This window comes from Periplaneta americana, chromosome 17 (assembly GCF_040183065.1).
Source record: "Periplaneta americana isolate PAMFEO1 chromosome 17, P.americana_PAMFEO1_priV1, whole genome shotgun sequence".
NCBI classification, from domain to species: Eukaryota; Metazoa; Arthropoda; class Insecta; order Blattodea; family Blattidae; genus Periplaneta; species Periplaneta americana.
Genome location: NC_091133.1, coordinates 54,510,643 through 54,526,884, shown reverse-complemented (window position 1 = coordinate 54,526,884; position 16,242 = coordinate 54,510,643). Strand labels below are relative to the sequence as shown.

At 35.7% G+C, this 16,242-nt stretch overlaps 1 protein-coding gene across 1 annotated transcript in view; it reads left to right on the top strand.

Annotated features, from left to right (window-relative positions):
- LOC138692935 (uncharacterized) overlaps window positions 1–15,298 on the top strand; it is a 100,186-nt gene extending 84,888 nt beyond the window's left edge. Inside the window, exons 8-13 of the mRNA XM_069816324.1 lie at window positions 4,337–4,445; window positions 4,533–4,787; window positions 8,940–9,160; window positions 10,588–10,964; window positions 14,150–14,252; window positions 15,020–15,298. Coding sequence (XP_069672425.1) covers window positions 4,337–4,445; window positions 4,533–4,787; window positions 8,940–9,160; window positions 10,588–10,964; window positions 14,150–14,252; window positions 15,020–15,160 — 1,206 coding nt within the window. The 3' untranslated portion in view covers window positions 15,161–15,298. The remainder of the gene's footprint in view (window positions 1–4,336; window positions 4,446–4,532; window positions 4,788–8,939; window positions 9,161–10,587; window positions 10,965–14,149; window positions 14,253–15,019) is intronic.
- Window positions 15,299–16,242: the final 944 nt, after the last annotated feature.

Here is a 16,242-nt window from a genome sequence, read left to right as displayed (position 1 = left end):
CACTACGACACGAAGCGAAATAGTAGTCCTGTCGACACCAAACGAAGTAGTTATTCTGCCCTGTATGTAGGGCCGCCGACACGAAGTAAAGTTGTTTTGATGATCTCCGCTCCGAAGCGGAATAGTAGTCGTTGTCACCAAACGAAGTAGTTATTGTGCCCTGTATGTAGGGCCGCCGACACGATGCGAACTTGTTTTTATGATCTCCGCTCCGCGGCGGAATAGTAGTCGTCTTCTCCGCTCCCCGTCACCCTTATTTATAAAAACCTATCCTACGCTAAAACTAACTATTCTATTGGTTAAAAACTACGTCACTAACTGGCCTAAAATCTATTCCCTATTGGTCCAAAGTGACCTCATAAGCTGGACCAAGATCTCTTCTTATTGGGCGCGAAATATGTCATCTCTAAATTTAAACTTTGGATTTCCCATAACATCTAATTAGTTTGTCTATCTCACAGGAATACCCGTTCTTTGGAAAACCCAAGCTTGGCAGTATCTTTCCCACGGGTCTAGTCCGACTCCGGCTTTTATGCTTCATCGAGTCTATACGAAACCCCGCTCAAGGTGGCCCTAAATCTGTCCGATGCTGACAAGTGACGAAACCCCTGTGTGAGGAAGCTAATTCTAACGAAGTCGCCAGAACATCCCCGCGAATACATGTAATAAAAATATGGAGATATCACTTCGCTAATAAATCGGTCTCTCCCTCTCCTAATTACTGCTTCATCATCATTATTATTATTATTATTATTATTATTATTATTATTATTATCATCATCATCATCATCAGCATCATCTCAATTTCACTTCTTTCATGAAGTAATTTTGCTCATGATCGCTGTGACCGAATGTCTCCTCCGCCTACTTTAAGCTAATTTAAACCTCTTTTGGTAGCAGTGCTTCTTTGAGCCCATTTATTAATTTAATTTGCTATTCACCTACATAACTATCACATTGCTAGCTATCATATATTGATATTGATTGAATTTCTTTAACTGATTTCAAGCCTTCGTATGCCTATATTGAACATTACATTTCCTTCGTATTCAATAAAGAACATATTTTCTTCTACATCACACTTAAAAGTTGGTGTGGTAGGTCTCCGCTTATCGCTTGGACTTGATTGAGACATTACACTTATGTTGCTGATGTAGTGGTTAATACCACAGTCTAGTATATACAGTCACGAAGCTCGAGTTGTGAGTGTGCTAGGGACAATAGATTGTGCCGGTACTATTTCGCATTGTCTGTGATGAGGCATAATAGCGATTCTAGTGGTTAGCAACTATCTATGGATGCATATTTACTACGTATTGAGCTTCGTGACTGTATATGCCATAGACAAATAAATATATACTAGACTGTAGTTAATTCTATAAAACTGCATCTACACCGTTCAATTTTCCATGCAATCTGGGAAGAACATTGAAAGAATCAAGTTTAAAACGCCCGTTCCATATTAAGATGCATGAAGATTTTGTGTCTACATGGTACACCGTTTTGAACGTTATCTTCACTATGTATATATATATAAATTAATATTAAATATTTATCTTATATTCATTGCTTGAATGCGTAAAGTTGAAATAAAAATTGAACCGTGTGGACTGTAGATGCAATTTAACTCCACTGGTCTCAACGCCGCTGACGTCACTCGAGGCAACCCAATAGCTTGCCACGTAGACGCTCTTACTGCTCTTTGCCTATAGAACACTATCGTGCACGAGTTCTGTCTAGTATGAGAAAAGTGGCTATATTGTTGAAAGGTGTTGAGCGTGATATATTCGACAGTACGATACGCGTTAGAATATCGATTATCAATGTACGATATTATTGTGCAAACTAACTTAAGTTGATGATAACAAAAAAAGGAAATTTCATGGGAAATTTCCTGATATCGATTTCCAACAGAACCACGATATACAGAATTGTTGTAAACAAAACAAAAAATTGCAGGTCTACTTTAAAAATTAAATGGGAATGATGAAAACGTATGCCAAAAATAAGAAGGTAGATTACCTACTCTTTCGGTTTCACACCATGTGATTTTTAACTCCGGGAAAGTTTAAGAAACAAGTAAATAAGCACAATTTCCTCACAATTAGAGACCTGAGAGGCAGTAATACAAGGAAATAAATTTCCTTCGTCAGAATCCGTCGAAAATTTCTTAGTTTAATTTGTATTCTTTAAAAAGGCGCTAGTCAGGCCTTGATGCAGACGAAGACCATATCTAATAAGTACAGGGCTATTCATAAGTCCGTGAAACATGAAAAAAAATTCATAACTACTAGCCTAAATTACACAACGAATAATAAATTATTTTACACTAAAATAAAGAGAAACTCTCCAAGTTTTGTTACACGCCTCACAGATGTTCAATGTGTCTATCTTTGCTGATATGACAGACATCCATGCGGTAATCCATCTCGTCCCATAATCGCTCCAGCAAGTCACGGTTGACCAGAGCCACGGCAGCTGTAATCCGGTGGCGAAGTTCTTGGAGATCAGTGTGGAACAGAGGCACATAGACAATATCCTTCACAAACCCCCATAAGAAAAATTCACACGGAGTTAAATTCGGTGATCGTGATAGCCACTTCATTAACGCGTCATCTTCTCGTCCTATGCGTCCAATCCATCTCTGTGGCAAATTTTTATTGAGATACTCTCGCACGTTGTGATAGTGACAGGGACATCCATCTTGCTGAAAGATGCAATCATTGCTGTCTTCATTCAACTGAGGCATCAGCCAGTTTTGTAACATAGGCTATCCAAGTAAATCATTCCAGTGACAGTAGGCTCTACAAAGAAAAATGGCCCATATAACCTTCTCTTTCGAAATCGCACAGAATACATTCACCTTAGTGAGTCTCGCACATGCTCTATGACTGCGCGGGGATTTTCGGTCCCCCATATGCGCACATTGTGCCAATTCACTTTTTGGAGAGATGAAAAGTTGCTTCGTCGCTAAAGATGAGCAAGTCAATCAAACCGTCTACTTCAAGTCTTTGTTGCATATCAATGCAGAAATTAAGACGTTCCTCTTTGTCATTAGCTTTGAGAGCCTGATGTAGTTACCTGAAGCCTTTAGGGTTTAAACTGAAGTCTCTTAAGAAGAATTCGCCATACTGTTGCTTGCGAGATCCCAAGCTCAACACTTTCACGTGTAGTGGACTTGCGGGGGGTGCGCTCATAAGCTTGCCTAACACTTTTCACTGTTTCTTCGCTGGGTCCCGGACGTCCTTGCCGAGGAGCGGCGCACAGAAACCCTTCGTCACAGAATTACTTGATACTGTTGAAAACGAGTGCTTCCTTTTGAAATTGCGCTCAAAATTGTCCCTACACAGTCACAATGGACAAGGTCCTTGCATATTCCAACACACAAAACGATTGCTTACATTTGAAGAGTCCACTGCAAGAATGATGGGTGTCACTTTCTTGTCGAAAATGAACCAAGACTGTCAATGCATAGCTTAAGACATATACAATGTACATAGAGAGTTATATGGCATTGATACTGATAGTCATTGTCCAGTAATGATCGGAAAATCACAGTTAAGCTTTGAGCGCTAAGCATTTCAAACTTTCAATTGCTTCTCCTGCAAAATGTATTCCAAATGACATCCATCATTCTTGCAGTGGACTCTTCATTTAGTGAAAGCCATTTTATTACTATTGAGAACTACTATCATCTAGCGATAAATTATGGCAACTAAGCGCGAGCTTTTCTTATTAAAAAAAGTTGGAGAGTTTCTCTCTCTATCAGCATATCAATTACCATGATTTGTTGTTTATTTTATAGTATTAACTTATTAAACTTTAAATTGTTTCACGGACTTATGAATAGTTCTGTACAGTATTATGAATTGTGTGAATACTATTGTTAATATATCAACAATATAGACATGAGATTGATACAAATTCAATCTGGTATACTTTTACTGTATATCGACGAAATGCTAGTGTAGAATACGATAGTTTTCCTAGTAGCATTCGTAGAATACAATGATACAGCAAGGCTCTGCCAGTTGCATACACAACAGGCGATGCGATCTATATAGCATAATACAGAGTGATTCACGATTAATGACCCGCGCTTTCGGAATTAGTTATATTATTATTATTATTATTATTATTATTATTATTATTATTATTATTATTATATTTTTTCTAAATATGTACGGGAAAGTGTAGCTATAGGCCTATTTGACCGAAGTACTGTATATTAGAAACTGAATGAACTTTTATTTGTTGATGGAAGGAGTTTCTTCCCCCGTCCCCACCTGATTTCATCATTGAATAAATCCCTCTGACTCCCTGTCTCCGGTTGCAGGTCCACATGCAACTCAAAATCAACAACTTCGGACCAGCTGACGTGGGATCATATCACTGCATAGCGAAGAATGAGATGGGCATCACCAAGGGCATCTTCAACACATTTGGTGAGCATTATAGAAGACCGCGTTTTATTTTTTCAAGAACTAAATAGTATAGTACCTCATAATAAATGATAATATGTTTGTTTGCAGAAGTGGACCCATCACGAGTGACACCGCCTCCCGTGACCATAGGAAGTCAGGGCGCGGTAACGTATGGAGACCCTCCCCCCAAACTGGTGGATTACGATGAGCTGTGCCCTCCACCACCGGCTTGTCCCGAGTGCCCCGCCCCTACTGAGCTAAAGTGCAGGGACGGGGGCATTTCCCTGTTCCATCTGATCGGCCGCATGGAGATCACCAAGTTCGGAAACGAGACGTACAAGGGGCCGCCGGCAAGAGTGCTGGGTGAGAGTCAGTTTTGATTAGGTCTTTAAGAAGTGATGAACAATGGAGGTATTGCATTCACTTCAGTGAAAGAATGAATGTCACTAGGTACGTAAATCAGTAAATTAATCGTTCATGAATCAGTGAACGAATGGTACATTATCCATGTATAATGTAATAAGGAATGAGTTGATGAACGAAAGGAAATAATAAATAAGAAATACAGAGATAAAGAAGAAACAAACATACATATGGACCGACGGATGGATAAACAGATTACTCAATGGAAGAAAGAAAAACTAAGGAATGAATTAAGAAAAATGAAGGAAATAAATAAGAAAAATTGAAGAAAGAAAGAAGGAATACGGGGAAAAAAAAGAAAAACGGGGAAAAGTAAGGAGAAAAGTAAAGGGAACAATGGAGGAAGAAAGATAAAAATAAAGGAAAGAAAGAAGAAAATGGGAAAAAGAAAGAAGTGGAAGAAAAGATGAAGTAAATGGAAGAAATAAAGAAGAAAAATATAGAAAATAAGGAAAAATAGAAGATAGGAAAAAGGAAAATTAAGAGAAGAAAAAAGGAAAATGGAGAAAAGAAAGAATAAAAATGGAGGAAGAGGAAAGAAAATAGGGGAACAAAGAAGAAAATTGAGGAAAGAAAGGAGAAAATGGAGAAAGAGAAAAATAGAGGAAAGAAAGAAGAAAATTGGAAAAAGAAAGAAGTAGAGAAAAGAAAGAAATAAATGGAGGAAATAAAGAAGAAAATGCAGGAAAGAACGGAAAATGTAGGAAGGGAAAAAAGAAAATTGAGAGAAGAAAGAAGGAAAATGGAAAAAATAAAAATGGAGGAAAAAAGAAAATATGGAGAACAAAGAAGAAAATGGAGAAGAAAAGAAGAAAAATGGAGGAAAGAAGAGTGAAAGAAAAGTGTGAATAAACGTAAAATATTAAAGAATTAGAACTTACGTGATTTAATGAAACAATCTTATGAAATTAATAAATCTGTCAATCAATCAACGATCCATTAATCAGTGGACGGAAAAGTGGATGAAAAACTTGATTCATCATGATTCTTCATTTTTCTTTACACACTTTTAACACTTATAATCACTGATTAAATTTCCAACTTCTTTACTGTGTTAATATTTAGGATTTACCTGGCGACTAGTTTCCAAGTCTTGTTTGTGTTTTTTTACTTCGTTGTTTAACGACGCTGTATCAACTGCGAGGTTCTTTAGCGTCGATAGGATTGATGATAGAGAGATGATATTTGACGAGATGAGGCCGAGGATTCGCCATAGATTACCTAACATTTGCCTTACTGTTTGGGAAAACCTCGGAAAAAAACCCAACCAGGTAATCAGCTCAAGCGGGAATCGAACCTGCGCCCGAGAGTAACTCCGGATCGGCAGGGAGGCGCCTTAACCAACCGAGCTACGCTGGTAGCTCTCAGTCTTGTTCTTCATTACCCAAAGCCTATACTTGGTTTTTGGAAAGATGAGACATAACAGGGGCGTTGCGATCGGAAAAACAACTGAATGTCACATAGCGTGGTGGGCCTGTTGCTATGGTAGCATCGGTTGAGTTGCCAAACTTACCGTTCCCACGTGGCGAGTGCTTAATAGACTCTTGGCGGCATTTATTGTGCACACAATGTTAGCAGTGGTACGTTTCGTGTTTGATTCTCTGTCGATTTTTGTATTGTTTTCTCACCTTCGCGTCAATTGTCAATGAATAGTTTAACGTCAGCCATCTTAACGTCAATTGCTAGCTTGGCAACATAGCTGACTGTAGTTCCAAGCTAACTGTCGTGTCCCATCTTTCAAAAAAACAAGTATAGTGGAGATCCCATGCTATCTTCTGGTTTCCTGTTGTAGTGGGGTGTGTTTATGATTACTTACAACTTACAAATGGCTTTTAAGGAACCCGAAGGTTCATTGCCGCCCTCACATAAGCCCGCCATCGGTCCCTATCCTGTGCAAGATTAATCCAGTCTCTATCATCATACCCCACCTCTCTCAAATCCATTTTAATATTATCCTCCCATCTACGTCTCGACCTCCCTAAAGGTCTTTTTCCCCTCTATATGCATTTCTGGATTCGCCCATACGTGCTACATGCCCTGCCCATCTCAAACGTCTGGATTTTAAGTTCCTAATTATGTCAGGTGAAGAATACAATGCGTGCAGTTCTGTGTTGTGTAACTTTCTCCATTCTCCTGTAACTTCATCCCGCTTAGCCCCAAATATTTTCCTAAGCACCTTATTCTCAAACACCCTGAACCTATGTTCCTCTCTCAGAGTGAGAGTCCAAGTTTCACAACCATACAGAAGAACCGGTAATATAACTGTTTTATAAATTCTAACTTTCAGATTTTTGGACAGCAGACTGGATGATAAGAGCTTCTCAACCGAATAATAACAGGCGTTTCCCATATTTATTCTGCGTTTAATTTGCTCCCGAGTGTCATTTATATTTGTTACTGTTGCTCCAAGATATTTGAATTTTTCCACCTCTTCGAAGGATAAATCTCCAATTTTTATATTTCCATTTCGTACAATATTCTGGTCACGAGACATAATCATATACTTTGTCTTTTCGGGATTTACTTCCAAACCGATCGCTTTACTTACTTCAAGTAAAATTTCCGTGTTTTCCCTAATCGTTTGTGTATTTTCTCCTAACATATTCACGTCATCTGCATAGACAAGAAGCTGATGTAACCCGTTCAATTCCAAACCCTGCCTGTTATCCTGAACTTTCCTAATGGCATATTCTAGAGCGAAGTTAAAAAGTACACACAACAGGAAACCAGAAGATAGCACGGGATCTTCACTAAGCTTTGGACAATGAAGAACAGGACTTCGAAACTAGTCGCCAGATAAATCATAAATATTAACACAGTAAAGAAGTTGGAAATTTAATCAGTGAAAAACTTGAATTCATTAACTAAGAAACAAAGAAACAATAAAGCAAGAAAGGAAAGTAAACTGGAAACGAATGTAAATATGAAAAGATGGGCTTGACGGATAGATGGACGGATGGATGGATGTATGGATGGATGAATGGATCATAACGTCTTTGGGATGGATGGATGGAAGGATGGATGGATGGATAAATTAAGGAATGAATTTATTAAAGCTTTAATTATGTTAATAATTAATTAATCCATGAATTAGTGAAAGGATAATTGTATGATTAATTTGAAGAATGTATTACAAAAAAGAGAAATAAAAAATAGAAGCAAATAGACGAAGGAAAGAGAGAAAGAAACAAAGGAATACACTTAGTAAGAAAAAATTATATGAAGTTTCGTGAATTAATTAATAACTGGATGTTTTAAACAGAAAACCAGTCAGTCAGTCATACATGAATTTTTTAACAAATAACTGAATGGCTTACTTGAAAAATTGAATAAGAAACCTAGAGAAAGAAACCATTAAGAAAATAATAAAAAAGTAGAGATAATCAAGGAAGGAAAGTGAGAAAAAAGAAAAAAGAAAGAGGGGAAATAGAAGTAAGCAAGAGAAGAACGGAAAGAAGGATGAATAGAGAAGTAAACAAATAAATAAATGAATGTGTAGCTTCTACGTGAAGAAGAAGTGAAACCTCTTAAGCTGTAAATGTATAGTCATCTTTTTAAATGCTTATGCAATGAGAGATGGTAAAAGGTTAAATTTAAAACCTTTTTACTCAATCCTTTTACGAATTGTCGTACTCGTTCAAATCTACTTTATTTCGTTTTTGGCTCAATTTTCGATTGTTCATTGGCATGCTTTCTTACACGCTGTCGTTCGTTCAGCCCCTGATTTTGGTATATTTTCTAGAGAAATGTTTCCCAATAATGGAATTTACTCGTTGGTTTCGATTTAATAACGTCAGAATACTACAGAGAAGATGCACTGTCCGTCAGCAGCCCCACTTTTACTAAGTTATGTATGAATTAATTTACATTTTATGTAAATTTGTGGAAAACTGGAAACATCAACGACTTTATTTACACAATAACATACTAAGTACACATTCCATAGTAACAATACACATATCTGGAAAAAAATGAATGAAGGAAAATATCAACCTCTCAAGCAAGCAGTCAGTGAATTAACAATTTAGTCATTTATTTAATAACTGAGTGAAATAATCTGACGTAATAAAGATATTAAATGTTTCCTTCCAGATTGTCAGTTGTACGCTGTGGGTAAGCCAGTGTACCACCGGTATACAAACATGTCTTATGGCAGCTGGATGCGGGATGCTCAGCCTCCAACTGAGGCCAACAGCCACAAATTTTGGTTCACCAACGAGAGTAACCCCTACCACCTGTACGAGTTCTACAACAAGACGCTGTTCAGGGCAGGAACTCCTTCCGTCACTTACAGACTCGAACACCCTTTCAAGGTATAGTTTTATAAATAATGTAGTAATGGGATTCATTCATTCATAGTGTTCGGCCCAAGGGCAGATCTTTCACTGCAAACCTAGCTTTCTCCAATCTTTTCTATTTTCTGCCTTCCTCGTAGTCTCTGCATATGATCCATATACCTTAATGTCATCTATCAACTGATATCTTCTTCTGCCCCGAACTCTTCTCCCGTTCACCATTCCTTCCAGTGCATCCTTCGTTGTTTTTATGGAACCTTCTATCTGTCAGTAAGTACATAAAATAATTTTTCAGAAGGAAGAAATAATTAATTAAAAGTAAATAGCCATACATAAGAATATTAAATAATTCGGTAGAAAACGTTTGTAAATATGATGACATCATTGAGTATCAGTGTAGGCTTATTGATAATTTTTTCTTCCTCCTGAAAAAGTAGGTAGTTACAAACAAGATAAGTGAATAAACAAGCTAAATCAATAAAGAAGATAAATAAATAATTTGGGTAAAGGTTGGTAATATTGTGATACTAATAATATTATGATAGTTCTTTTTGAGAATTTTTTACAATTTTACTGAGCGAGAGAAGGACTGTTTTGTGCAGAAACTTAATTTACGAAAATTCTCTTAATAGGTTGACGCAAAAAACCGATCTTCCTCTTGTTCAGTAAAATTATAAAAAATTCTCGAAAAGAACTATCATAATATTATTAGTATCACAATATTATCAACCTTTACCCAAATTATTTATTTATCTTCTTTATTGATTATCTTGTTTATTCATTTATCTTGTTTGTTACTACCTATCTGTCTATCTACCAGTGTTTGTATGTGTTTCTTCCTCGCTTTTCGCTCCATTTTTCTTCCCTCATTTATTTTTCTTCGTCCTTATCTTTCGTTTCTTTTTTTGAGTTTCTTTAACTTTTTCAGGGGCGTATTTTGCGGGCTACCGGGGCTACCGGCGGTAGCCCAAGGAAATTACAAAAGAAAAAGTTTATAATATAACATAATGTAATAATTTTGTATTATTAGTTTTACCATAGTAATTAAAATTAAAGTAATTGTTAGATATATTTTGTGTAATAATAGGGTCAGCGGTAGCCCAAACCCTTTAACCAGTATACGCCCCTGAACTTCTTCCTTATTTTTTGTGCGTTCTTTCTTTCTTCATTCCTTTGTTCTACTTTATTTTGTTCGCCATTCTTTCTTTGTTTATTTTTCCTATTAACCTTATTATAAATTCCTTTATTTTTCATTCTTTAATTCACTTGTTATTCATTTATTCGTTTTTTTGTGTTTTATACTTTTTCTTCCCATTAGTTGATTATCTCATCTTCTTTTTTTGCTTTTCTGCCCGTTTCTTTTTCGTTCTTTTCTCTTCTTATCTATTTTCTGCCTTTCTTATTTCTTTTTCTTCTCATGAAATTCTTGGCATATCTGCTGACAGGGTAATGCCCACGTGGTATACAATGGAGCTTTTTACTACAACCAGCGCAATAAGCCTCACATCCTGAGGTTCGAACTGGCGACCAAAAACACGCAGATGCTATATGTGCCGATGGTAGCCACCAACAGCAGCAACTACCTCTATACCACAAATTATAACTATATGGACTTCTCGGTGGACGAGAACGGTCTGTGGGTCATCTATGGGATTCCTACCACCAATCACACCATCGTGATGAAGGTGAATACAGAAGGCAGGATGGAGCCCCAGTACATGTGGAACATCAGCATCAACAACCACCTGTTCGGCGAGATGTTCGTGGCCTGTGGAGTGCTTTATGCTGTGGACTCTGTCACCGAGAGAAATTCCAAGATAAGGTAACAGTACAAATGTTAGACAGTAACTTATAGTAACTTAAATGTTTCCAATTCAGAACATTTATGAATTAAAATATCACCACTACCACTGCCAATAATACCACATGATCATCACCACTTTTAACATTGTCCTCACTTTTATAATCAATTTATCATTGTGATCAATACCACTATCTATACTATCATTACATCATCTTTATATTATCATAACTATCATCAATATTATTATCACCACTACCATTATAATGAATAGCGCTTCTATTATCACTGTCATCACCACCACCATCATCATCACTACCAACACCACCACCATCATTTTCACATTATCATGGCAGTATCATTGTCTTTATCAACATTATTATCAACACCATAATCCTCACAACCATCACTATTATTACCATCATCATAGTCACCATCACCACCATTATCACCACCTCTGTTAGCATCATCACCAGGGAACGGATTTATATGGACTAAAAATATATGAAATATGTAAATATATATGTAGTTATTTTTACCAAAATATGGAATTAAATATGGATTTTTACCAAAATATGGAATTAAATATGGACTTAAAATTATAAAAAAATGACTATGTACGTTAAATATTAGTACATTTTAATCAAACTAAACAAAAAATATAATGGACGTACCTTATCTTCCAATGTAGTTTCAACAAAACACAATTTTTATTGTCTGTTACCATAACAATAGGTTACAAACATTTCTTTCAAGTGCTGAAAAGTGAATCTTCTTCTATTGTCTCTGAGGATAGATTTATACTGACTAAAAGAGCGTTCGACGTCACAAGAAGTAACTGGTACATAATTCAATTTCACAATGTCTGCTGGGGATAAGTCCAAGTTAATCTTCACTGTTGATTCACCACTCATCACAGCAACAACCTTTTGTAGTTCTTCATATCCAGGGTTTTTTGAAAGTACAGTGTCCACCTTAGCTCTTACTGCATCTGCAACTTTACCTCTACCACGATTCAGTTGTTCCACAGTACTATTTATAATTTCAAAACTTTCAGATAGTGAAAGGTGCCTATTTTGGAGACTTTTGAGCGTTTTTATGATGCATGAAAATGTATGCTGAATGTGAGCTAAGTCATTCTTCACACTTATGTCACAGGTAACTGTTTTCGCAGTATCAATTGAGACTGCATCTTCAGAGTCCAATGCAAGGAGAACATTGTTAATAGAGTCTATATGTTCGGCATAATATTCAACTGCTTCTAGCCATGTACCCCATCTAGTTAAAATTGGCTTTGGTGGCAATGGAATTTCAGGGTACATTTCTTTCAACACGTTAACTCTACTGGGAGCTTTGAGAAATACTTTTTTCACTGATGAAATCAACAAATCTACTTTAGGGAAATTGTCTCTGACCACTTCTGCCACACGATGAAATGCATGCGCCACACAAGTAAAATGAGTCAATTTAGGATATACAACAGATAATGCTTGTCCAGCTTTGACCATATAAGGGGCAGCATCGCTAATAAAGAATAACACATTATCGTACATAATACCCTTTGGCCACAGGATACCCATAGCTTCGTTGAACAGTTTAACTATAGTTTTGTTATTGCACTTTTCTAGAACATCACAATGTAAAAGAATTCGTTCAGAATATTGTTCACTTAACAAACCGATAACTACATTACCAACAAGTCTACCTTCTTTGTCGGGAGTCTCATCAATGGAAACCCAAATTGAACTATCTTTAATTTCATCTCTTATCTTCTGTATTGTCTCATCGTAGATGGATGGAGCATACGTCTTCCTAAGTGTTGACTCATCCGGGATTGTATGTTGAGTATATTTTTCAAGGAATTCCCTGAAGACCTTATTCTTTAGTTTGTAGAGAGGAATATCAGCAGAGATGAGAGAACGGCACAGGTCGATGTTAAACTCAGATCTTACATTCGATGTTGTTGGTTGTGTTAAAAACAATTGTCTCTGCTTGGAATTTAGTTGTTTGTTGGCCTGATGTTTACTAGTTGTAATGTGTTGTTGCACCAGGAACTTTTGTGTAGATGATACTGCACACTGACACAAATTACAAAATAATATTTTATTGTCAGTTGATAAACCATCTTCTTTAAATTCTGAAATGTAACTTGTTAGTTTTGATTTTAAATTGACTGAATGACGTACTTTTGGCATATTTACCGTCTTTATAGTATGATTTACAAAACTGAACCTATGTGTACTCTGACTGGCATTTAACTGTTGAGCTGCACAACTGAAGTCTGTTAAAAATTTTAAATTAAATTAATACAGTTTTGTAACTTACTTTCCCATTGTTGATAGGACTGCTAATTTTCAAATAACTCTGATGTTAAAGGGATTACTGAACATGTGTTTAAATCTCTATTGTTGAAATGTATTTTTAAAAGTTAATGGAATTTTGTTTTGTTTTATTGTTAAACCTAATATAATATGGACTGTTTTATATGAAATATGGAAAATATATGGAAATTAACGAAAATATGTACTAAACTCTAAAATATGGAAAAATATGGAAAATAAAAGTAGGATTTTTCAACCCTACACATTGTGAAACATAAAGATAATGCAAAATATAAATTATATTAGCTTTATAAGTAAATATGTATTTACATATAAATCCTTTCCCTGATCATCACTATAACCATCACTGTCATCATTATCATGATCACCATCACTATAAAATTACTACCGTACCATCACAACACCATCACTGTCACCATCACCACTATCATTACCATATCACCATCATCATCGTCATCATCATCATCATTATATTAATTACCATCTAAAAACGTTTACATTGTTGTATATCTTCAATAAACAAAACCTGTACCAAAATTTCCTATCTACTGATGTTTTCACCTTTCACTTTCTTCATAGTTTTCTTTTCTGACTTGTATCCATCGTATTTTTTGTGGTTTCTTATAATTATTATTTTAGTGAAAAGTAAAGTCAGACATTTCCTACGAAGCATGGATCAACTGCGACACTACCTAGTAACTGTATAATAGAAACATGTCCATCAGATATTGTTAGTGATCGTTTCTTTTTTCTAGATATTTTTCAGAGCTATTTGAGAAGTTTCCATAATAATAAAGATTTGATATTTTCTTCATGTTTGTTGATTCTTTGCGGTGTGAGAGTTTAATCTCTTGTTTTGTTTAGGTTTGCCCTGGACCTCTACAAAAATCAACTTCTGGACGTAAATCTTCCATTCACCAATCCCTTCCGTTGGACTACAATGGTTGGATATAATCATAAGAACAAGGTAAATAACTTTATTAATGTAGACCTTATGACTATTTGTGTCACTTTTTCTTAGTACGGTACCATACGAGAAATTCTGATTTGCTTGAATAAAATCATATCAAGACAAAGTCCTTCAATTAAAACATTTTATAGCTTGTACTACGTGTGTATATATAATAGATTGCCCACAAAAAGTGCAAAATAATTTTAAGCCAACCATCCTCACTTAAAGTGATTTATAAAGATTAAATAATTCTCATAATAGTTTTGAGACGACATAATCGATTAACGTTTTTCTTATTATTTTGGCTTAAATCTGTTGCAGAATGTTTGAAAGACTCAATAGGCCTACCAGTAGAAGCATGTGACAATATTCGTGATACAAAAGTTACCGGTACCTTGAATGTATATGAATATAAATTTAGTTGTCCCTTTCAATGAACAGTATTAAAAATGCATGAAAATTGTTGCCATTAACTTGTTACCGGTACCAAACAGCAGGTGTGTGAAAAGCTTCATAAGGGATCCCCCTCCGAAGGAAAAAAATCTTAGCAATGTTTTTCTTCAGCGCAAATGTCCCTTCATATCCTCTGCTCTATAACTCATTCAACATGCCTAAAATACAGTGTTAGTCTAACATGCCAGTATGGACAGTCCCCCCTTCCCAAATAAAGCACTGATTGAAAGCATTATAGTTCATAACTTATTAAGTTACAGGATATTTCTAGTGCATTTATAATCCAATATTTCACTGATTTTATTGTTTCTTATGTTTATTATGTACAGGAGTTGTACACGTGGGACAGAGGGAACCAGTTAACATATCCAATCAGATATCACGAGATCGGTTATAATGCAAGTAAAGAAGAGAAGGGTGAACCAGAGACAAGTCGCCTTGTTCAAACAGGTTATGATGTCTACTCATAGGGACAGATGAGCAGTGGATGTGTCACATATCTACCAGGCCTAAATCATCAACAATCATACATTTTGAGTGTATCAATACAGAAAGTATTGTAAAAAAGGAGATGAAAGATTGAAATATAGGCATAATTGCTTTCTTGACGCAGAAGACTTACTTTCAGCACAGTTTTAATAAATGAAGTGAACAAGAGAAGACAGTAATGTGAACAGAATGGATGAATTTGTGTACAGGTATGTCACAATGGACGCAAGGACCATTTTCTTATGAAATGTTATTTGTTTATAAGGTGGTGGGATTCTTAATGTACATAACAAGTTCTGCACAGGAATCCGCACATGTTGAACTCGTATGTGATCCATGTAACTTGATGATACGAAATAGATCAATTATCAACTTTTTAATAATACCTAAAGACGCTGTTTATTCGGACTTTTAAGAAGGGGGACAACTTGTTTCATTCATATTTATAGCCTACTATTTTAGTATTCAAGAACATGTACCAGTAATTTCCATATGAGCCTTTAATTTCATACCGGTATATAATAAATTCATTTAACTTAGAGTTTCGTTAGAAACTTATCACACATTTCACATACTGATACTCTGTTCCCCCCCTCGCCCCCCCCCCTTCCAAGAATTTTTTTTTTTTTTGTAATAATATTACAAGTCTTTTCTCGTTGCAAATGGACGGAATGTTCCTTTAAAATTTTACCAGCACTCTAAGATGTTTAATGTCTTTTTCTTCATGGCCCAGAAACCAAATTTATGTGAAATTTATGTGTGAATATTTTGACACAAAGGAGTCCTTACATATGTTATCATTCTACTGGGAACAGGACTCATAGAACACATAATACATCAGATACTGAAAGTAATCAGTAATGATCTAAATGCATAAAATCAGAAAATACGCGTGATCCCGTTTTACAGAAATTGTCATATATGAGACAACACTGAATAAATTACCTTATTTATAGGAATATAAAGTATTACGTGTTCATATACATATATAGATTGAATAGTTGAGCAGTTTACCACCACACAACACTTATCCATGAATGCTTTAACACAGACGGATATTTAT